The 24,875-nt window shown below is 41.5% G+C and overlaps 1 protein-coding gene and 1 long non-coding RNA gene across 2 annotated transcripts in view; one reads left to right on the forward strand and one right to left on the reverse strand.

Annotated features, from left to right (window-relative positions):
- Positions 1-17,862, forward strand: part of BACE2 (beta-secretase 2) — a 70,517-nt gene extending 52,655 nt beyond the window's left edge. Inside the window, exons 3-9 of the mRNA XM_045002513.1 lie at positions 1,143-1,359; positions 2,985-3,113; positions 4,812-4,946; positions 6,265-6,366; positions 9,351-9,500; positions 10,897-11,065; positions 15,462-17,862. Coding sequence (XP_044858448.1) covers positions 1,143-1,359; positions 2,985-3,113; positions 4,812-4,946; positions 6,265-6,366; positions 9,351-9,500; positions 10,897-11,065; positions 15,462-15,715 — 1,156 coding nt within the window. The 3' untranslated portion in view covers positions 15,716-17,862. The remainder of the gene's footprint in view (positions 1-1,142; positions 1,360-2,984; positions 3,114-4,811; positions 4,947-6,264; positions 6,367-9,350; positions 9,501-10,896; positions 11,066-15,461) is intronic.
- LOC123362163 lies at positions 2,954-18,749 on the reverse strand. Its single transcript, XR_006576360.1, has 3 exons — positions 18,568-18,749; positions 17,492-17,604; positions 2,954-3,129 (listed from the first exon to the last, which is right to left on the reverse strand). It is a non-coding gene; the product is annotated as an uncharacterized LOC123362163 (long non-coding RNA).
- Between the last annotated feature and the right edge of the window lie 6,126 nt (positions 18,750-24,875).

Here is a 24,875-nt window from a genome sequence, read left to right on the forward strand (position 1 = left end):
CCGAAGGGCTCACGCCCTCCCCTGCCCCGACTCCGCCCCCTCCTTCCCCCATTGGATCCTTCCCCAAATCCTCGCCCCCATCCCCGTCCCCTCACTGCCCCATTGTCTCCCTCCCCAAATCCCCGCCTCTTTCCAAGCATGCCATGCCCAGGAGACTCAGGGGAGTGCGGGGCCGGGGTGAGTGTGAGTCTGGCCTGGCCCCGAGCAGGCAGGACTCGGGCACAGTACCTGGAGGGAGAGTAGGGGGGCGGCCCATGGGGCTAGGTGGCGGCTGTTCTCCCCACCTGGGCAGGGGACTCGGGAGCAGCCGCTGCTGCAGCTCCCACTGCTGCGGGGGGAGGAAGTGGCCAAGCACGTGGCGCTCGGCGGCTGTGGCTTTGGTGCCCGGGCCCGAACCCCCCGAGCCCGGGCCTGCTGCAGGGCAGCGCGCACACTGCGCTCAGCCCCTGGCCAGTCGCGTCTGGGCTGGCTGCCCAGCTGGTGCAATCCCGTGGCGGAGGCATCGGCAGCCCAGTCCCGTTCGTTCCCCTGCAGGACCCGAGCGGGATGCGGGGGGCTGGGGCCTGCTGCCCCCACTCCGAGGCCGCCCGCAGGATTGCACCAGCTGGGCAGCCAGCCCAGACGCGAGTGGCCAGGGGCTGGGTATGCGCAGCGTGCGCGCTGGGTCCCCGCAGCAGGCCCGGGCTCGGGGGGTTCGTGGGCGCCAGAGCCGCAGCTGCCGAGCTTGGCCAGCGGCCGCTTCCTCCCCCCGCGGCAGTGGGAGCTGCAGCAGCGGCTGCTCCCGAGTCCTGCTGCCCAGGTGGGGAGAACAGCCGCTGCCTGGCCCCGCAGGCCACCCCGTACTCTTCCTCCAGATACCGCGCCTGAGTCCTGCCTGCTCGGGGCCAGGCTGGACTCACACTCACCCCGGCCCCGTGCTCCCCTGAGTCTCCTGGGCCTCCCTCCAGCGCTTGCGGAGGGAGGAGGAATCGGGGGTGGGGGATTTTTTTTTTTTTTTTTGCTCTGCCGCCATTTTTCCCCCTCTGCCCCCGCCCCCCGATATTTGACCTGGGTGATCTGGTCACCCAATGTGTGGTTAGCATTATAAAGGAGCAGTTCACTTATTTTATAGCATCTCTTTTGTCTCCTGCCCCGTTGTATAGGTCAAGTACATATAAGTCACAAGGCACTGATGTCACTGTCCAGTATACGCAAGGAAGTTGGACTGGAGTACTTGGCACTGATGTCATTACTATTCCAAAGGGAATCAATGGCACGTACACTATCAACATTGCAACCATTCTGGAATCAGAGAATTTCTTTTTACCGGGGGTTAAATGGCATGGGATCCTTGGACTTGCCTATGATGCCTTAGCCAAGGTAAGGCTCCTCTTCCGCCCCACCTTTCATGATTAAAACAAAGCCAAAAATAAAAACAAGGTAATGAAGGGAGGTGATTTCAAATGTCATGGAGCACCCCCCTGAAGGCTTTAGACGCCTTGTTTTTTCTACTCCTGCTTCTCCCCACAAGCCCTTAGCAAAGTTGTCAAAGCTTCCTGCCAGTTACCCCACGTCCACTGGGAGCCTATCAGGTTTGGCAGATACCAGCAAGCCTAAATGGAGCTGGTGCCCCCAATGAGGATTTAGGCTTGTCTGGGGGCTGATGATCCAGTTTTTGCTCATTTGGGCTGAACAGTCTTCTAGTGGTGGAAGGGTTGGCTGTTGACCACAGGGTAAGTAAAGTCTGGTAGGAGGCCACACGTCTCGTAATACATATAAGGCTGGGACATGGAGCGTTCTTGATGAATCTCTTTATGCTTGCTTGGAACCTGATGCATGTCCTAGACAAAGCCCCACGTTGCTTATTTTATTCAAACAAACAAAATGTACATTAAGAGTCGGAGTATACATATCTGTAATGTAAGAGGGGGGAACTTTTACAAAAACATGCATAGCGTGTGTTATTTTTATAAACCACACACAGCCCTACTATTAAAAAACCAGGAAATTTGGAGAGAAAAGATTAAATTTACAATAACTCTAGAGATCTGGAAATGAAAATCAGACCACCCAAACTACTTTAACTTTACGTTCATTGTGCTGCGCTGAGAAATCCAGAAACTCAAACTTACCCACTTATAACATACAATGTGTTATCAGTTGTATGTTACATACTCAAGGATTTTGCTCTTTTTATTAAGGCCTTGGTCTTGCGAAGTTCTACGAGTGCTCACCTCACAGGATCAGGCCCTAGTATTCTGTGTGCCAAACAAATAGCCAAGTGTTATGAAATGCAGAGCTGATATATCGCAGTATAAAACCTGCCCAGCCTAACTACTTTTATAGAAAGTGTAAAGGCTAGCGTGAGGGCACAGTATCGCTCTAGATATGTAGTGTGTGACACCACTTATTAAACTAATAGTTAAGTGCATTTTGATATTCCGCCCCTTCCAAAGGAAGGAAGGTGAGACTTAAAGTCACTGAAGATTAGAGTTAAAATCTGAAATGCTGGATGATTCAGCTCTAAAATGCTGCCATTTGACCATGGAGAAGTGGCAGGGAAAACTGGTTCCTGATTCTTCTGCTGACCCACAATGCAATATATGGCAAATACTTCTGCAGAAATTGAGTGTCCTTGGGCGCTTTTAGCAGCGTTATTTGTCAGGAGCCAATACTGCAATCAGTGAGTACATGATGTCTTCTGGATGCATGTAACAATGTCCAAGAATAAAAATGTGTATGAGAAATATCTAGAGAAAGGGAAATGACAAAAGTTTGTCTGTTCCATTCTCCTTTTTAATTATTTAAATCTGGAGTGTTTGTTCATCACACAGTTGTCAGAAATTCATCTTCATCCAGTGAAGAGGGATTTTATGTGATTGATTTGCTTGTTTCTACAAAACCTTTTTTAAAATGATTCTTAAAGCAGTTTATCATCTGTGTGAATAATCCTATATTTATCTGCTTTTCTTTCTTTTCCCCCCCCCCCCTCCAACATACTCTAGCCTTCAAGTTCGGTGGAGACATTCTTTGATTCCCTTGTGAGTCAAGCAAAGATTCCCAACGTTTTCTCCCTGCAAATGTGTGGTGCTGGAATGCCTGTTCCTGGAAGTGGTACCAACGGAGGTAGTCTTGTGGGTATCTGTCAGTCTGAAAGGGAAAAATCATCCAAACTAATCATTCTCTCACTTTCCAAAATTAATAAACATGAGAAATCTATTTTTAATTTAAAAAGTTTAAAGTGCCTCTTTATTCTTTCCATCCTTCATCCATTTTTACTTAAATATGCTTAATTACTTTTTCCTTTTTTTGAGCCAACCACTACATTGTATATTGAATTTTGTCTTTTTAATTAGAAACTTGTAAGAAAGAAGCACTGTCCCTTAACATCTTCACTTGAGGCCAGATTCACCACCTTTGCTCAAACTGTGTTGTACCTTACTCTGCAAGTAACATAATTCCAATTAACAGGAATACTCAGAATAAAGTAGTACTTGATGTGAATAAGGCTGGCAGAATCTGGGCTCTACTCCTTACAAATTTTTGCTACAGTTATTTTTGACAAATGTGTAAGTTAATACACTTGAGAAATGTGTATGACAAAGACCAAATTCTGATCCTATTGTATGGCCATTCTTATGTACAAGTCATCTAGCCCAATATTCTGTCTTCTGACAGTGGCCTGTACCAGAGCCTTTAGACGGAATGAAGAGAACAGGATAATTTTTGTGTGATCTGTCTTCTGTCATTTAATCCCAGCGTCTGGCAGTTGAAGATCTAGGGACACGTAGAGCATGGGGTTGTGTCCCTGGTTATCTTGGCTAATACCATCAATGACCTATCCTCTATGAATTTTTCTAATTCTTTTTTGAACCCAATTATCCTATTGGCCTTCACAACATCCCTTGGCAATGAGTTCCACTCACCCACCAGCACGAACTACTGTCATTCCAGCATATTTTGTACCCCACTGTTACTGCGTTTCATGGATTATCTTCATTCCACCAAATTTCTGCAATGCCTATTATATCAATATCCTCATTTAATGCCAGGCACTCTAGTTCACCCATCTTAGTATTTAGTCTTCTAGCATTTGTATATACGCACTTGTACATTTTGTCAATAGTCAGTTTGCCTCCATGTGTTTATATTTTAATGGGATTCTTTTATGTGCGACTGTTCCTCACTAGCTACTACCTGCACTTTACCAATTTATTTCCTATTCTTTGTGTTAGACTATAGAGTTCCCCTTTAATAAATTAATCCCTAAGGGATGTCTCTGCCCAAACTGCATGCTCCTCTGCACCTGTTGGCTTTCTGCCAGCCCTTAGTTTAAAAAAAATCCTCTACAACCTTTTTAATTTTAGATGCTTGCATTTCTCTTAAGTGCATCTAAAAATTGCGTTATTAGGCTATATTAACTCTTGTACTCTTAAGTGAATTTTTAATGTGAAGGCTTAATGCTCTTTCCCGTTCTTGTGTGTTGCCTAGTTTCAGCCTTGGCAGTACCATTAAAAACCCTGTTTAATTTTAACTCAAGAAGGGAACGCCCATAAGGAAATCAATTTTGAAGTTGGCAGGCATTGCGGGTACTTAGGATATTTCAAGAGGAGTTTGACTTGTTAACTATAGCAAGTGCCCTCTGGCATCTTGATGTTTGAAATACTTGAAATGTATCCTTTTATCCAATTATGTTCAACAACCGAATTTTTGCAGATGGAGCTCAGTAAAATTTCTTTGCCCTGTGTAATCACAGTTGTCTTAGTTTTTATGCATGTACAGGAAAAAAAAAAGTTTGCATTACTCTGAAAGTTACAATTTTCTCTCTTCAGGTCATGGGTGGAATTGAACCAAGTTTGTACAAGGGTGATATCTGGTACACACCTATAAAGGAGGAATGGTATTACCAGGTTGAAATTCTCAAACTGGAGGTTGGAGGCCAGAACCTTAACTTGGACTGCAGAGAGGTATTTGCAGTGAGAAAACTGTTTTTGTCTAGACAATAAAAAAACAAACCTAACCATTTTTTAAGCAAAGATTCCATCCATTTGGTTTAGAACAAAAGTGAAGCAATCAAAGTTAAACTCTGAAGCGTACCGCCCTTCTAAATGGAAGTATGTTGCAGCCCTCTTTATAAGATTTAAAAGTCAGTGACAACCAGTGAAAAAAAACAAACTTTGTACATCTTAAACAATACGATGTGTGTGTATGTATATGCCAAATACATTAAAAGGAAAATGTTTCAAACAGCACTGTTGCAGGGTGGCTGGCCCAGGGTGCCTGAAATAGGTCCAATGCCTCTGTGCCAGAACAGCTGCTCCCAGTTGAGCCAATTAAGAGGGCAGGGCTGCCTTTGGGCTATAAAGGGTCTGAGGAAATTCTGTGAGGGTAAAACTAGAAGGGAAACTGCAGTGTTTATCATTTGTGTTTGCTAGCGTCGTGGTGGTGGTGGTTTGTTTTGAACATACAACATGTCTTGGCCACAACCTCCTCCCCCAATTCCCTTTCCCTCTGCTCTATAGAAACATTTCTTGTTTGTTTGTTTTTTAATTGTGCCATAAACATCCAACTCTCAAATAATATTGCATATATTGGTTCAATTGAAAGAAAAAGCAGTTCATAGAAAAACCTACCATTTCCACGTGTTTTTATCATTAACAATAATCACTAACATGTATTTTGTAAAAGGCATGCCTTGTTAATGTTTATGTATTCATATACTGTACTCATGCTTGAGAAGCTTCTTAATTTATTGGATTTTGTATAGTGAAGAGAAACATGCCCATTTTGCAAGCATGGATTATAATGTGACAAGACTTGAATTCACCATTCTGGTTTAGTAGTTCCTTTTGCACTTCTGACTTTTTTTAGTTTCTTTCTATAATAGGCACACAAAAAAAGAGGTAAAAAGTAGGTGAAGTGTTTGACATTTGTATTCTTGGTGGTGACTCAGTATGACAAGCAGGAGGGAGGACTGAAGTTCCCCAATTACTTTTTAAGTCAGGTGCATAGTACTGTAGGTCATAATACGTTAGCCTGCGGTAGTATGTTCAAGTTATGGTGAGCCATTTCAACTATAGGGGAAACCTTAATTCAATGTCTTTCATTCTTAGTCCTCATTTTAATGCAGGTTGCCAGCTGTAGAGTGCTGTCACCTTTACATTAAGTAAAGATTTTTATGATGACTGCTACTGAAAAAGAACAGTCCTAGTCATTGTTATGAAGCAACTTGACTACATCATTTAACCTGCATACAGTATATTAACTCTGTTCCTTCCCTCTTAGTATAATGCAGACAAAGCAATAGTAGACAGTGGCACCACTCTCCTCCGCCTTCCCCAGAAAGTCTTCAATGCTGTGGTCGAAGCAATTGTGAGCACATCTTTGGTAAGCTGATCTTGTAAAACCTGCCTTGTTTCTTGAAGGAGAACCTGCATGTGAATGTTTTCGGGTGTTGTCTAGCACAAGAGTTCATGAGTTCTCAACCTGGGGGGGGTCCTGAACTGGTCTGTTTTGGAGGTTGCAATCACCCTGCGCATGTTGCTAAATGGGCGATGGCTCTGGGTAGAGTTGGGTCCCAGAATGGAAAAAGGGGTCCTAATATGGAAAAGGTTGAGAACTTTTGCAGTGGCGTAATACTTGTTCTGATGCACTGAGGAACCATTAATGTAATCCCTGCTTCTCAAATTCAGTGTTCTTGGGCCTGACAATTAGTTCACTGATTCAAAAGTAAATGTTCATGAAACATAAAGGGCTGATTCTGCAAGCGCTTCCTGTCAGGCATAATGCCTGCTGTCATTAGAGTCTCGTGGACTTCAATGAGACTATTCATATCTATAAAGCTACTTATGGGTCTGATTCTGCCACCATTATGTTTAGAAGCATCTTGCTCTGGAACCAGTCCTACTGAAATCAGGACTGTTCATGGAGAGGGAGTCGGAGTGTCAGACTCTGACTCACATGAGTAATGTTAGCAGGATCATGTTTAGCGTCCGATATATTTCAGTAGCTGTATTTTCTACTGCAACACAGTGCTGTAGTAGCACTTTCAACATGCTTTGCTTGTGAAAAGCACTGTTTAATTGAAATATGACATTTGCTTAGATTAACATTCTGTTAAAAAGTGATGGTGGGAGGGGGATTCTTAAATACAGCTAAAATCTTTATTTCAGTGACCTGCAGGGTCCATTTATGTGGTATAAAGCCATGCCTCCCAAAATATATTGGTTTGACATATAAAAATAAGGCAGGCAAGTGTAATGTAAGAAACTATTATTCTTGAAATCAAAGCAAGCATTCAAATCCTTACAGTCTTGCCCTCTCCAAGCTGTATGCCAGCACACAGTATTTTTCAGACTGCAAGGTCTGTCTTCCTAGAGACGGTTGAGAGAGAAAAGAAGTATTTTCTTTCTAGATTATTTTTCAGTAGGACAGACCAAAGGCTGAGACCTTCAGTGCTGAGCACCCTGTCCTGCGCCAGCCAACCACTTAGCATGTGCTTAACTTCAAGCACACAAGTAGTCCATTGACTTAAATGGGACAACTCCCATGATTAAGTGCTTCGCTGGCCCAGGAACAGTGCTTCCCCCTTGCCATACTGAAGCCCTTAACACAGAGCAGCCTGTTCAATGCCGGATAGCCCACGGGCAACTTAGATCTTCCAGAGTCCTTTGTGGAAATGAGCAGGTCACCATCTCAAAACATTTCTCCAAACACTGCTGTTATGATGATGCCACCCATTCTTTGTAAAATAAGTGATCCCTATACAACGTGTGGGAGGAGTACTATGGCATCAGTTCAGCTGACCTTGCCCTAAAGGGATCAAGGTCAGTTCAGTAGTTAGGATGTTAGGCTGAGACTTTGGAAATCCAGGCTGAATCCCCTGCTCTGTGTGTGACCTTGAGTAAGTCACTTAATCCTCAGTTCCCCATGTCTGAAACAGGGATAATGACCCTTCTCTACCTTAGTGGTGACATGAGGCTAAATTAAAGATTGTGAGGTGCTCAGATACTATAGTAGTGGGGGTTATACAAGAATGATAGACAGGCATTGCATTAGGAAATGTTGAAGTCTAAATGATTGACGGCTGTGTTCTGACTTCCAAGCAGGAGGGTTTTTTTATTCACATATTTATTTTAAGACTTGGAGAAAGTTTTAAGCCCTGTTTGCAAATACGTGTCACCACTGGAATTTTCTATAACTAATTTCTGGGTATATGGCTTCAATTTGTTATGAGAGTCTATTATGGTGAAATATGCATAAATAAACCATGTAAGAGGAAGTTGGGTTTAGCTTTTTTGTTCGCCTACACAAAATGTTTGGTGTAATGGTGTTTTTTACAGCAAGGTACTGTGTGGTGTGTTTCATAAGAAACCGGAACAGGCACAAAATACTGCACAGGATTAAGGAAGTGTGTTTGTCTTGTCTGGCATCGTGTCAACATTTATGTACTTTAGGGAGTAGGACGGGATGTTTGTCTTGGGTGGGGAAGCTCTGCAAGGGTTTATTGTTTGCTTGGTTAGTACCAGGGCTGTATTCAGAAATGCTGTTAATCAATTTTATTTCAAAAGCATGTCAAGTTGTATGAGCCGTAAGGCAGGAAAAGGGACTAACGGCCTGATCCAAAGTCTGCTGAAGTCCGTGGAAAGGTTCCCTTTGATTTCAAAGGGCTTTGGATCAGGCCCTAAATTCCTAGCTTGGAAGTCGCATGAAGACAATAGTGTGTCTCTGGAGAAGGGAGGAGGTTCTTGACTTTGTTAGACTGTTTGTTTGTGTTTAAAATGTACCTACTCCTTTGTATCTGTGCTCAGCTCCAGATGTACATGAAAGTTCGTGGAGTGGGTGGGGAAGGCGCAAAGGCTAGTTTACTACTTCTCCAGTTTGTTGATATTGCAGTAATTGCTCAGGAAGCTCATGAGTTTGACCATCCTGCCTACATATTTACTGCAGTTAGTTAAATAGTTTCTAACAATTCTTTCCCTGCTGCCAAGGCGAAATTAGTTTTTTGATCCACAGACCTAATAGAGATGTTCATGTCCCACAGTCCTTCCAAAATCCTACCACTACGCATATTAGTCCTTATAGGTTTATGCCACAATAAGATTTTTTAATAGACTGTCTTAACACTCATCAGTTTGATGCATTAGAACAGCCTGAAGGGTTGACGTGACCTCACTGATGGCTTATAATGTACACAAGCTTCATGCGTCATATCACAAAAGAAGACAAACGCCTCCACTGGACTTGTCCACCCCTGAGCTCCCCTAGTTAAGGGAGAAGAAAGCATGCCTGAATAATAAAGAGATTAAAATTGTTATACGCATCTATCAGAGGACATGTGACATGTATGTATCATATTTTTTTCCCCGTAGATCCAAACATTCTCCTCTGGATTCTGGACTGGTTCCCAGCTTGCATGCTGGGATAAGACTGAAACACCATGGTCCTTATTTCCTAAATTATCTATCTACCTGAGAGATGAAAACTCCAGCAGATCATTTCGGATAACTATCCTACCACAGGTTTGAACTTGTCATCTTATTTGGATTTGATCAGCCACACTACAGTCTAATAATTCCTTACATCAATAAAGAAGTAAACTTTATGATGACCTAGTTCTTTCTTCATTGCATTGTACAGCTTCCCTGCTCATCTCATTTGTATAAAACTATTTTGGTGATGCAGAGATAATTAAGCCCAATCATTTCTTTTAACTATCATTGAAGTTCCTACTTACAAAAAACATTTTGAATGGTTGTCTGAACTGGGCTACTTCTAGATCTGCTGAACATTTTTGATGAAATTTGAAAAATAAATTTTAAAAGGGAAATATGTCAATGACACTTTGCAAAAAATCCCCATTTTTTCACTAACTGTGGAGCAGAAGGGGGATTTTTCAAATTGTTAGGAAAAATTTCCAAGAATGCTTTTGTACTCCCTCCCGCCCTCTAAAGCAGCAGCTCTGTCTACATCAGACACCAATACATATTTTTCTTCAGCTGATTTTGATCTTTCCATTTTGGCAAACAAATTTATTCCTCCCCCTTGATAGTGTGAGGTAAGGCACTTCTTCCTGAAAATGGCACTCTTGGCAAAGGACCTCTATGTGCCCTTTGCCAATTTCCATAACTTGGTCAATTTGTTTTTATTGTCATTATAGTCTCCATGCAGTATGTACTGCCTGGTTTTTAAAATATAATGTGCCACTTCTGCTTTAATCATAAACCAATACAATTCCTGATTGCCTTTTCAGCATTGGTGGCAATATGAACTAAACATCAATTAACATCAGTTTCACACCCTCTTACCTCGGCTAAAACATATAGGTATACTTAACATGAAATAGAGCAAAGGCTTGATGTAAGCCTTTTCTGTATTGACCATGTAGCTTGACAGTCTTTCATCCCCTGAGTGAGAAACAAGGGTGTGGAACTGACTTTAGTTATTCATTTAGAGGCTTGAACCTGACATGAATGCTCTCTAGATCCACTGCTTTCAGAGAATCCTTTTGAATATTCCTGTAACTTGACTGCATATCCCTGGCTCCCTCCCCCCACTCCCAGCTCCCCCGCACGCGCGTACACACACAATACAAAATGTAAAAAGGTCACTTAGATGAAAGTGAAGGTGACCTTTAAGTGTCAGCTAATTAAAAGCCAAATTTAACCTGTGTTCCTGGTTCTTAACTCCACTGACACTCTGCCCAGTTTTAAGTATCTTACAATACTCATCTTGCTCTAATTCGTTCATTTCTTATGAACTCCTGAGCGCTCAAAATTAGAAATCAAAAGCTCTGGAGAACGCTCCAGATTAAGGGCCGTGTTTATGCATGCTTCCACTATGAGCTAATGTCATTATCTTCTAAATACTGTGGATTACTGCTACTTATTTTATTTATTTATTTATTTGAATGAACAGCTTTATATTCAACCCATCCTTGGGATTGGACAGAATTTAGAATGCTACCGTTTTGGCATCTCTTCCTCCAGCGGTGCCCTGGTTATTGGTGCTACAGTCATGGAGGGCTTCTACGTTATCTTTGACAGGGCACAGAAGAGAGTGGGCTTTGCAGTTAGTCCATGCGCAGGTAAGAGAAACATTCCCCGTAGGAAATTATCTACCATTTTCAAAATTGGAGCTTTATCAGCTGCTCTGTCAACAAGGACTATAATTTTACAAGTTCACAATTTGCAGATAAGTAGAGGCTAATGCGAACTTTCCACCATTGCCAGTAAAGATGAGATCAGAGTAATAAGCCAGCACAGCTTGTGAAAGAGTAAAAATTGTGACTTTCTGACCTTTCACCAATATCTGAAAAGATTAAGGTAGGAAACGGGGTATATAATTTATTAAAGACTTTTTTATAGGTTTTTGATGGTCTTAAGCAAATGGTTAAGGAAATGTTGTTACCAAGGGATAAAGAGTGAATTCCTGTCACTCATCGCTCACCTAGTCTTTAGGGAAACACAAGAGAGTGCATCAGTAATTCTCCTTGTGATGTGCCAGAGCCTGGGCTCCTTCACAAGCCTAAATTCCCACATTTGCTATTTTTAGCCCCACAGTGTGAGCCTGAGTCAAATGACCCAGGCTTTGACACTTGCTGCCATGGGTCTTTTATTGCTGTATAGACATTCCTTAAGCGAGCCAAGCCAGCTGGCTTAGTTTAGAGCAGCTTCTAAGATGGTGCATCAGAGAGCCAAATGAGCCATAACTGGCTGCCTGATGGCATCCTCCCATTCTGTGCCCTGTCGTTGTCATTAATCCATGAAACTTGGATACTTCATTCAGTTCTGAGAATCGTTCTTCAAAGAAAAGGGATTGCACTTGCTGAATAAGAATAGAATCTGCATTTACATTAGCTAGGATATAAACTGATCACTAGCTGGTGCCAGGAAGAATTCCTCTTTCAACCAGCCTCCTCAGCTCTGTGGTACAGTATCTCTCACATTTGTCCATGTTTATTATGAGAACTTGCTTTCTTCAGAAATCATGTGATGTAAGCCTCTGTCTAAGCCCTGGTCTACACACAGCCCCGGGGTCGAACTAGGGTACGCGAATTCAGCTACGTGAATAACGTAGCTGAATTCGAACTACCCTAGTTCGAATGACTTACCCGTCCAGACGCCACGGAAGCGAGCTCCACGGCTCCAAGGTCGACTCCGCCAACTCCTCCTGCCGCGGTGGAGTACCGGAGTCGACCGCGGCGCTTCCGGAGTTCGAACTATCGCGTCTAGATCAGACGTGATAGTTCGAACTCCGAGAAGTCGAACTCGCCGCGTTGACCCGCGCGGTAAGTATAAACGTACCCTAAGACAGGCTATTGTGCTGATGTGGCAATTCCCACATACACGTGAGAGTTGATACACTAGTTACTCTGAAGTCACTTCTTCACAGATTCCATATTGTGGATATACAAGAGGTCTAGTAAAAAAATTTATCGGAAAACCATGACTATACATGATAAACAGTCAGCAGGGTGTGCAGAGATTAAGCAGCATAACTGGCTTCCCACAGGGGCCAATCCATGACTTCCGTAGCAACTCTATTACTGTATTGTAGTTGGGACTCTTAAGCCTATTCACGGGCTTAAAATAAACAGAATTACTGATTGTTTCCTCACTTTTGAGAGTTTGTTGAATACATAATTTCTTGTCCCTGGTTTTATGATGAAACCATGTTAGTGATTAACGATAGAACATTGACCTGCACTCTGAATTTGCTGGGTTTTATGGCCTTTGCTAATTGTATTTTTAATCTCTCTTTAAAAACATTAAGAACTGGACCAAAACCAGTTTTGAGGTTTGACTTGGTAGAGTCAAGTTCTCCAGGATGTGCCAGGCAAACATCCCCTATCACGCATGCACCACACTGCTGTGAGGGAACTAACTGCTGGCTGGATCCCATGTGCTTTAAGCCTCTGGACCTCAGAGTCCAGGCACTGCCCCATCTTGGAGACCCTGGGCACTCTCCTGGGGTGCTAATCTTCCTGAGAGCACAGATCCTGTGGTCCAACTGCCTAGTTCCTGGGACTAGGGCTGACTCCTCAAACTCCCCTCCCTCCCCCCATTTTAAACACACCCTCTCTGAGAATTCCAGTAGTGTGGGTGCTTTGGGGGTCCGAGGTTAACAAAAAACACACATACAGACTTGGGACAGGATTCTAACGCCATTGCTCTTTAAGGGCACAATAAATACACAGATCTGTACAAAAATAATAAACTCTCCACTACACTCCTTTCCCTTTCCTCACCACCCTGGAGGAGAGAATTTACAAGTTGTACAGACAGATTTCCCCAAATCTTCACACCCTTCTTGCTCACTTACCCCTTCAGTTTCTCCAGTACTTGCCTTGCCTGTTCAGGAGAGAGCTGAAGTTTGAGGAGTCTGATAGGGGGCTAGGGGATTATTTATTGTCAATTATTGCAGGAAGAGAAGAAATCCAAACTATTACTAGTTCAGATAAGCCTTTGAACTTTTGAGCTTAATTTAAGGGAAGCTTCAAAATGTGTTTCACCTATTGCTAATTTCAAATCTGCCCCAATGTTATTTAAAGGAGTATTCTGATGTAGACTGTCTTTTCATAAGAATTTGTGAAAAGTTCTCAGGTGATAGGCTGGGGAGAGTATTCCAGAGTCTGAAGATCTAGTTTATTTTAAAACTGTTGGAAAAATTCATAACAAAAACAAGCTTTTGGGGGGGGATGAAGGGAAGAGGAAGCAGGTTCATAAACTATGGCTGCCTCGTTAGAGCCACTGCAGCCTGTCAGTGTCTCTGCAAAATGAAAACAAAGGGTTTTGGATCAGGCCCTAAATTCTGACTCAGGAATAGATGTTCAGATCATGTGATTTTTTTTTTCTTTTTAAGCAATGCAGCTCTCATTAACCATAACTCCTACATGTAGTAAGATTCTGCCTTTTAATTTTTTTGTACTAAGTGATAAGAATGTAAGACTGTCTCATGAATGAATTATGGAAGAAATATACTGAGTGTTAGCAATACAAGAGATAAAAGTATAAAATAGCAGTATTTTTTTTAAACTAGTTTGACCATATTGCTGGTTAATCATTTTCTAAGCTAAATCTGTCAAAGCATCTTCTGAGGGATTCTCATGGCCAAACACAAAGTAGATACAGTATAAAATGGTCACATTTACAGTCATTTAAACTTTTATCTAAAGTAATTATCAGACACTGCCAACATTTAAAAATACAAACCATGGAAATAAATGTGTGCTGAAATTTGCTTGGTCTCACTATAAATCTTTCAAATTATGGATGCATGTATGTTTAAGAAGGAGCACTGCCCCAGAAGTGAAATTCTTGCCCTATTGAAGGCAATGGCAAAACATACACTGATTTAAATTTGTTGGAATTTTAAGTTGTATCATGGGCACCTAGGATGGAATCCTGGCTCCATTTTTATACCATAACATAACTAAAGTGCAACAATGGTCATAATTGTTGGCTCATATTAAAAAAGTTTTTTTAAATAAATTAAACAAGTTTCCCTATTTTATTCAGTTGTATTTTTGTGGGATGTTTTTATGCTCCTGTCAGCTGCTCTGACAACCATTTTTGATAGCCTTTTTGTTACTCTCAAAATAAATTGAGAGATTAGGGACTGTATATATTTAAAGGCTACCTGCAAAGCAGTAAAACGGTGTCCCTTTTTTTGCTGTGTCCCTTTTCGCTAGCGGCAGCGGCGTCCGGAGCCCCGGGCCCATTGAAATCGCTGGCCCCAGGGCAACTGCTCCCTTTGCCCGCCCCCGCCCTCGCTTGTCAGGGGCTGCGGAGGGGGAGGGGGGCAATGGGGCAGGGACATTAAAGTGCCACAGGGTCCTTTGCTGCGGCAGCGCTTTAACGTTGCTGTGGCCCCCGCTGACTGGGGGGGAGGGGCAGGAACATTAAAGCGCTGCCGCGGCAAAGGACCGTCCTTAAAGCGCTGCTGCAGCAGTGCTTTAATGTCCCTGCCCCTTTTGCCTCCCATCGACGGCCCTGCCGGTACGGACCCTACCAGCAGGACCACTGACGGAGGAAAGGGGCAGCAGCACTTTAATGTGGGCTGGGTATGTGCCGGTTCTTACCGGCACAGAGTACTGGCCCGTATCAGCTCACTTTCACCCCTGAATGACATATCACTAGAAATTAGTTGACAGGGAAAGTGTTTATTATGTAGAAGTAGTAAGAAGAGATAGAAAAGCATTGTTTTTTGTCATACAGAGTTGACATCAGGTTAATGTGTTAGGGTTTCTACCACAACTGTTCCCTGTTTTTTCCAAAAATGTAGATAAAGCATAACTCTTATCCAAAAACTGTGTGAAGAACACAGAGCTACTGCAGTTATTCCAAATATCTAAAGTACAGAACTATTTGAATTTGCTATTGTTGTAGTTTTTTATTTTAAATCTTGCTAAGAAAAGTCATCTCTTCCCATCCTTAGGCATTGGCTGTTTAGATAATGTTTCTCTTTTTGTAATTTCTCAGAAGTTGGTGGCTCTCCAGTATCTGAGATTGAAGGCCCTTTCACAACAGCAGATATAGCAAGCAACTGTGTCGCCACAATGACCTTGCACGAACCGATGTTGTGGATTATCTCCTATGCTCTCATGAGTTTATGTGGAATCATCCTCCTTGTTTTGATAATCTTACTGCTTCTTCCACCTCGCTGTCAGCATCGCTTCACTGACAATGATGTAGTCAGTGACGAGTCATCGTTAGTGCGTCATCGATGGAAATGAGGAACTTGATCAAACTCAAGGAACCTTGGATTCTCTTAACGCAATTAAGGATAAAGTTTCTAACCCCAGAGAGAAAGCCAAGGCCTTGTTCCGTATACATTAATCTCAAATCACTGTTCTACTGCTGGATACTCTCCAGGCATATTGCATCATAACTTTTACGCTTTATTTCTAACACTGATTCTGAACCAAAACATTATAACCACTCTCAAGTGCTACCTTACTGGTTCTGCTCCTCAGTAGCACAGCTGAACCTTTAAGATCTCAGTAGTGCTTTAAAAAAAACAAAAAAAATACATTGTGATGTTCTTCCATCAGATGCACAATGTTGCTTATCCCTTCCTCGAAGAAAAGAACTGTCAAGTTTCTAACATTAATCAAGCCTTGAGTATAGAAAAAGAAAAAAGATCATAAGTTTTATTGATTTTCTTATTAATCCCATTAAAGAAATACTATTTTCTGTTTAAAGCAATTCATTTTGAAACAGTGCTCACAGTGTGGGGGAGAGGGAAAGGTGAGTCTTGTGCAGCAGATGGAAGAAAGTCAGGTCAAGAAGAAATTTTATTTTTCAAGAAAATAAACTGCTGTCATTTGAGTGGGTCTCCCTTTGTAGGCTGTCCTTTCTAAATAGATTGAAGAGGAAAAATGGGAAACCAAAACTACTCAGCCTTAGTGTAAAACAAGACTACCTCTGTTAATTTATAAGGATACTTACTCTTGGTAAGTATGGCGCACATAAAACTGTTCTTAAACTACAAGAAATCCTGTACCACAAGATGCATTTTCTTGACTCCCAAATAGTTATTGCTTAATCCTCCTTTTATAAAATAGTTTTTCAGTTAAACACATTAAGGTATGTCAGCTTAGCTCTGGCATGTCCATCTTGGTGAAAAATATATTATATTACACAGAGTGATTGGAACGCTAGGTAAGAGACTGAAAAGTACTGGTCCAGTAAACCTAAAAAGAATATTAAAAATTAAAAAAAACATTCTGGACCAGATTATCTTCTCAGTTGTACAAGTATAAATCTGGAGTTTAACTGAGATCAGAATGTGACCCTTTCTTTAAATTTTGATGAGTATTTTCTTATAGCTAGTAAGCCAGTGTTGCAGTTGCTCAACCTTGGTTTCCTTTGTAAAGTTCTTGCACAGTCACCGAGTGTGTGTGTGTGAGAGGGTGGGGGAAGGGAGGGAGAAACAGTGCTAGGCTCAGAAATTAAATTATAATTACACTTTTTAACCACCACCTACATTTTGCATCCTAGCTAAAAGTGCCTTTTAAGGTGTTTTATTATAGTTTCGGATTGCTGGGCTGGCTGAGGGAATAGCTGGAGTTTTGTTTTTACATCTGAAAATGCTTTTCTTGGAACTAGTAGTAGGAAACTTCTGCATATGGCTTGTCTTGTTTTGTTTTTCTCCTGGCCTTATAAAAAACTATACTAAGAAATGTAAAGATCTGCATAGCAAGAATGATAAAAATGTGTTACAATTAGGCTTATTTTCATAGATTTTTATCCCTATGATATTTATCTCTCTAAATCCACACAGCTTCCCTTTTTATATTGTTAAAAAATTAGACTTTTTTTCTTTGTCAGTTCTAATATGAAGATGGCTAAAATTGTGCTAAGAAAGCACTATCTTTGATTCCTCATGTGAGCTAGGTGACTGAGTTCCTTTTTCTTTCACATATCATGACATTTCTGTTCCATAGTGTACTTTCAGTTTGTTTGGATTTTTTTTTCTTTGCACAAAAGGAGAATAAAATGCAATGCACCTCATTTTCTGAAGTCTTGAGTTCCCACAGCTCCTGTTGATTTCACCTGGCATTGGGGCGCTCAGCACTTTTGAAAACGAGGCCCTGTGTTTCTTCATAATTGAATTGTTATACTGTTGAAACAAATTTGCATTAGGAGCATTGAGTTGAAACATAAAAAGAAAGTTCCTTTTTTGAGTTTTACCCAAAGTTTTTTTGCTTTGGAAAGAATGGTGTTTCTAGTTCTTCAGTCTAGCTCCATTTAGTCCTCCTGGGTTCGACTTGACACATAGGAATGTGACTGAAAATATCTTTTTGTGTTTTGTTAAGGAAATATATTTAATACTCTTGTCATATTTTGTTTTAAATTAAAATATTTTTGACTTTTTGTACAGAGTCTGGATTAATAGTGCAAGGCAGAATGGAACCATCTTTATTACTTTTGAAGGGGGAAAACTGCATACCCTTGAAATATTTTCACATTAGTTTTCTGATTACTGAAAAAGATCTTAAGAAGCAAATTATTGGACAAAATTCTTGGTATGCTTTGTATTAACAAGTTAGCTCTCTCCAGAGTAGTTCAATAAAGTATTTTTAATGCACTGTATTTCATATAAAAGCCCTTCAGTTTGTTTCATTTTAAATGTCATCAGTCAAGACATTTTAATAGAAATACTTGAATTACCATATATACTCGATCATAAGCCGGTTCGTTTCTAAGCGGACACCCCACCCCACCCCAAAAAGATGGATAAGTAAAAATGGAAAACTTTTATGACCCATTCATAAGCCGATCCTATAATTCAGGGATCAGCAAACTTTGGCTCCTGGGCCATCAGGATAAGCTGCTGCGGGGCTGAGACTGGTTGTTTTCCTTGAGCGTCCGCAGGCACGGAGTTCAACCTAAGTAAACAAAGTGTCCCAGCACGTCAGCTGCTTACCCTGATGGGCCAGGACAGCAACTGGTGGGGAAATTTTTTTGGGGGGGGGGGGAGAAGCTGGGGGTAAGGGGGAGTAACCCCTGTGACCATCCCCCACATGCCCCCACCCCTAGCCCAGGACTCCCAGACTCCCCATCCCATCCCTTCCCACCTTACCTGGGGTGGGCCAGGGGAGGATGTCTCTGGCCTGGCCACAGCTGCCCCAGGTGGCACGGCCGCAGCCTGCCAACCCCGGAGCTGCAGCTGCTTTGGAGGCTGCGGGGAGAGCAGTGTGGCCAGAAGCGGAGACACTCTGGCCCCGCCTCTTCCCTTCTGGCTCTGCTGGCTGTGCTGCCTCTCCTTGCTCCCTCTGTTGGGGGGCGAGGGGGGGGGGGAGCTGTGTCTCATCTCTCCCCCTCTCTATACCTGTTCATAAGCCGACCCCCTTCTCTGATGCTTCCCTTTTTTACTAAACAAAATTTTGGCTTATGAACGAGTATATACGGTACATAAGCAATAATCCAGTAACAGAAATTAAATAGATGGTAATACAGTGTGAGTTTTCATGGCATCCCTTGCCACTAAAAATCTGGCTTATAGTTAAAATGCTATTAGTTACATCCGCTAGCCACACAAACTTCATCTCAGCTACTAAATTGATACTTACAGTGGCAGATATTCAGGTGGGTATTTCTTTGTTGCTCTGGCAACAGGAAAAGCAATGGGAACTGTTACAGGTTTCAATTGTTAGCCAGCAGCACATTAAGAAAATAATGCACTTGAGCATTTTTCTATGAAAGATGATGCTCAATGATGAACTAGAATCTTATGAAGTGTTTCTTATTCAGGAGGATTTTTTTTTTCCAATTTTGAAATAGTGCTATAAGGTATTTGATACTCCTATGAATATTCCTGAAATAAATCAACAGATATTTTTTAAACCATGCCTTCAAAAACAAGGTTATAGGGAAAAATAGACAATTTGTCACTTTAAAAAAAAACCAAACAAATGTACCCCCAAATGATGGGGTAATAGACCAATATATCCCAATGCTAATATAACCATAGTAGTTTCTGATGCAATGCATTCCCAATTTTAACATAACATTTATTTACCAGGCAAATTGGGAAAGTCATAGTTCATTGCATACAGCTGCTTCAATCATTAATAATATTTAGTTGTTTCCTAATGAATTACATGCAGGATTTGGAGCTGCAGCAAGGGAAAACAACAATTCTGTCTTCACTGTTCTGTTGCTCCAAGTTCCATTTCAGGGATCTTATTTTGGGCTCCCGTGCTCAACTCAGGCAGTGACGAGAACAGATAAATATGACTTTGAAAGCATTTTTTATATATTGTAATGAAGTTGAGCTGAACATTAACATTAATTAAATAGCCTACACTTAGCATCCTTCTGCTATAGATATTGAACTTACTTACATCACACTGATATCAGGCATTAACATTCTACTTCTGAGCTTTGCCTTTTGTGTAGATTAATAGATAGTAAATCACAGACTCCTCAGAATTAAGAATCTCTATGTCTTTTTAAGAAAGAAACACTAACCTCTTAACAATATTCTTATCTGTATTAGTTGAAAGCAAGTAATTGAGTTTCAGAGGGGTAGCCGTGTTAGTCTGGATCTGTAAAAGCAGCAGAGAGTCCTGTGGCACCTTATAGACTGACAGACGTATTGGAGCATGAGCTTTCGTGGGTGAATACCCACTTTGTCATATTCACCCATGAAAGCTCATGCTCCAATACATCTGTCAGTCTATAAGGTGCCACAGGACTCTTTGCAGTAATTGAGTAGAATCCTAAGGTGTTTTCTTATAAGAGTGGAAGTCTTACTTGGTATTGATTGTTTTGGTAGTAGGTGGTTTGTATTGTCTGTATATGAAAATCACTGGAGCAACTATTCCAACACGTAGCAATTCTACGTAGGATTTGCTAAATACAAGAGACTAGATTCTATGGCTCAGAGGTACTCCACAATGATTGTTCTATTGAAGTGATTTTTGACTTCTTTAATGGTCCCAAGACTAGTCTTCCAATTCTGACATCAAATTTGCCAGCATGAAGAAGCTTAGAAAGGTAACTTATAGAAATGAGTGTGAAAGTAAATGAAATGTGTAAATCAGAAAAGTAAGCTGCCCATAATTTGTAATTGGTTTCTATTGTCAAACAGTTTTAAAATCTACAAAATTGGCATTCTTTAAATGAATTTCAGGTAACAATTTGCCAAAATATTACAATTGATTGTAGACTAGTATATGCCTCACATAAGTTCAAGTTACGTCAGACTCTACTCCCTGACTGTTGCAAACACTGGTTTTATAACCATTGACATTCTTGCTGCTGTTTGACTATGATAAGTGAGCTAGGTTGTATCCCATTACCATCCTCTCATCTCTTGAGCTGCTCTGTTGCTACTGGCACTAAGAGGCAGAGAGGCTAAGGATTAGCTGAAATGGATCAGTTTTGTAAAATAGTATGGGAAGAGCAGGGGCGGCTCTAGCTTTTTGGCCGCCCCAAGCAGTCATGCGCGGGAGGGGCCCGGAGCCGCGGGAGTAGCGGACCTCCCGCGGACATGACTGCAGAGGGACCGCTGGTCCCGCGTGGCTCGGCTGGACCTCCCGCGGCTGCGGACGGCTCGCGGGTCCGGCGGCTCCGCTTGAGCTGCCGCAGTCACGCCTGCGGGAGGTCCAGCCGAGCCGCGGGACGAGCGCCCCCTCCGCAGTCATGCCTGCGGCAGGTCCGCTCGTCCCGGGGCTCCGGTGGACCTCCCGCAGGCATGACTGCGGCAGGTCCGCCGGCCCAGCCTGCCGCCGCCCCCCGGCGGCAGGGAACGCCCCCTAGATTTTGCCGCCCTAGGCACCAGCTTGTTTTGCTGGTGCCTAGAGCCGCCCCTGGGGAAGAGACTGTACTCTGCCCCTACTAAAAGATGGATCCTGGCTGAAGCATGTTTGTTGGCAGGGCAGAATAGAAAAGCTTGCATTGCTGCTGCTCTTGCTTTACCTCTGCCGTGGATACTTAGATCGTAGTTCACAGTCTGGCACCTTTTGTGAGAATTCACTTGTAGGTATGTTTTTAAAAAATAAGACCATCTCCTGTTGTTCACACCAGAGTGGACGCATAATTCTCATTAACAAGTGTAATAATTCCAAACTGGAATCTCAATGCATCCACTACATAGTTTTTCACACACTGTGTAATGATTGCAGATAACCATATTTTTCTGCATTGCTGATAGCGTATTTGCAGGCAAATGAAACTAGGTTCTTTTATATATTTTTTAAAATATATTAAATATTAGTTACTACTTGCATAGCTTCACAAATATTTAATTTTTTTTCTTTTCATTGTTAATTCAGCATGTTTGGCTCTCCAGTGTTAGGCAGATAGTTTATATTCTGACAAAAAAACACAGACAGGATACGTTTTCAACCAACAAAAGGTTAAATATAGAAAGTAACTCTAACTTTCCAAATGAACGTAACTTTCAATTAATGTTTAATGTCTTTCTTAAATTTAAGTGATCATTGTCATCAGAATTTAACTGTGAATTTGACTCCAGTTTGTATATTATGAGCAAAATAGGGAAAGACACTTCTGCCACAACTTATTCTTTCCCTTTTGGAATAAAACTGAACAGGTGACCAAAGAATTAAATTATGGCTGTCATCACACCAACTAATAATGGTAGCTAAAATAATGTTTCTAAACTTGTGTCAAAATATTATCTACGTGTACATCTTCTCTCTCACCACTTGGGAAATGCTGGGGGGGACAGAAAGAAGAAATTCTAAAGGAGGTGACATCAGGAAATAATTGCAAGAAAGTCAGCAGTAAGTCAGGACCAGCCCTTAAGCCTGCATTTGTCAAACGTGGCCACCAGGGGCTTTTCTTGCAGCCACAGCCTCCTGGGTGGTGACGGGGGAGGGGGGGTTGGGGGAAGTAGCAGCCCCTCCTCTGGGGCTGTCAGGAGGAGTTGGACCTTGCCCCCCGCCTCCTCCTCCACAAACCCCGGAGGAGCAGACAGCTGGTGTGAGTTCCCCATCAACAGTCAAAACATGTTACTCTAATGCCTCATCTGAAGTGTGCATAACTGGCCAAAAGCGAATGAGTCTGAGTGACTTTAAGAATTTGAGTTCTGAAATGTCTCTCATCTGGAAGGAAAAACATACCGTAAATGAGCAAATCGTGTTTTAAGTTGCCTTGCAATTTAAGAGAAAATCCATATATAAATTTCTAAAACTGAATACATTTAGTTCCACATGATACACCAGATGGAATTTTCACTTAAGGAAATGATTCCATTTACTGGAGAAATTTCTTCACCTGAGGATTCAATTTTATTTTAATGGTTCAGAGTTGCATGTTAATTAAAGGAAGATGGGGCCAAAATCTTGAGAAAGGGGGATGCTACATTTATAAAGCCAGTCTTCAGCTGCTGTGGAATGTTGTTCCCAATGACTGCTAAGCATCATTACTGGATTTTCTAAAGGTTGGTATTTTTGTACAAGTTCCACTGTTCTTCGATGTGCACTATATAAAAATTAAAATTTCTGCTTGTTTAAATAAATGAATAATTGTTCTAACTTGTTCAGTGTATCTTTTATACATGTTGTATTTCAATTCCTGGTCACTAGTGTTCAGTATCCAACCAAATTATTCCCAATGTAATGAAATTCAGGATACCTGTGATCAAATGAAAGATTCTCAACAATAACCCCTCGATATGGCTTCAGCTCTAAAGAGAGAGTAGAACTTGTCTATAAGTGCTTGAAAGTTAAAACCTGCAGAAGGCTGACTGCTGTATGTGAGAGTGAGATTTTCACATTCATACTTGAAGCAAAAATAATTTATTTCTATCTTTCCCTCAAAAGTATTCACCATTGGACAGAGATCAGACATGGAAAATTTTAGTCCAGTAAGTGAAACTTTTGGATCATTTAGTAAGACAGATAGAAAACAGTTATACTAATAACACTTTGGCTATTTTAACTATAGCTATCTCTAATGCTCCAGCTATAAGATACAAAGGGACACAAACTTCATAGTACTATTTTTAATACTACATCTTTTTAGGTATTTATTTTCTTTTGGTGTCATAGAGAGAGATCTAGAAATACTAAATTTGCTCTGCTTATTGGATTCTCTCTCACAAGGTGGCACTCCTGTGACATCTTTCAGATGTGACTTCTTTGAGACTTTCTTCACAACTGATAGGTCAATAAAATCAGAGCAGTTTATAAGTTTTCCTTTTTTAAAATACCCCTATACATAAATAATCTTATGCCATAATGATGGTCTGATTCTTTTTGTTGAAGAATCAGGATTCTATTTTTTAAAATCCTTTATTTCTAAGCTGCTAGGTGCCATCTTTTATGTATTTGTACAAAATATGTTGCTAGTCAATGGATACCAGGAATATTTGGTCAAACGATACATTTTTATATTATAAAATGGAAGAGTATTTTCAATTTACCCAATACTTTTGCATATATAACTATATATTTCAGTTGCCTTTTTCTGTTCAATGAAGTCTGGTTGTAACACATCCATGTTTCCAACTTATTTGTAACAGGTCAGATAAGAGTTTGTTTCTGTGCTTGACTTTCTCCTACACTTCTAAAACTTCCACTGCTTCAGAGTATAGCCCATAAAATGTCCATCTGTACTCCTGAAAGTTTTCTCTAAGACTATATATAAACTTTGTCTTTGTCCTAACCAATACAAATATCACTGTGATGGGTTAGATCACAGAACCCCTTTTTGCAGTTCACTGAAACTGGGATGCACTCAGTTCAGGGGATTTTTAGTTAACAGAGACTTTCCCAGCACCCAGTGTTCAGACTATTTTGCTTCCTTTTCTGTCTCTACTTCCCTTGCCCAAAATAAGCAAAGAGAAAATAACAAACCAGTAACCAGTTGGTCTGTTCTCCAGCCACCACACTTAAAACTCACTCAAAATCACTACCAGTATTTCAAAGCAATCAGCTGTGCACAGATCCTGCTCAACTACGCCACTGTGACAGGTTGGATCACAGAACCCCCCCTTGGGCACTGCCAAGTCATGTGCCAAGACTACTGCCCCTGCTTTCCCTGCCAGCTCGGGACCCCAGCACCCTGGCTTGCTGAGCCAGACACGTCCGTCTGCTCCAATATAGACCCAGGGTCTGAATTACTTGCCCCACAGCTGCAAACTTAACTGAAAGCAGCTCACAGAAGTGTTTTTGTCTTTAACACTCAGATGCCCAACTCCCAATGGGGTCTAAACCCAAATAAATCCGTTTTACCCTGTATAAAGCTTATGCAGGGTAAACTCATAAATTGTTCACCCTCTATAACACTGATAGAGATGCACAGCTGTTTGCCCCGCCCCCCAGGTATTAAGTAAAAAGTGATTTTTATTAAATACAGAAAGTAGGATTTAAGTGGTTCCAAGTAATAGTAGACAGAACAAAGTGAATTACCAAG

The sequence above is a fragment of the Mauremys mutica genome, chromosome 1 (assembly GCF_020497125.1).
Source record: "Mauremys mutica isolate MM-2020 ecotype Southern chromosome 1, ASM2049712v1, whole genome shotgun sequence".
Classification (NCBI taxonomy): Eukaryota; Metazoa; Chordata; order Testudines; family Geoemydidae; genus Mauremys; species Mauremys mutica.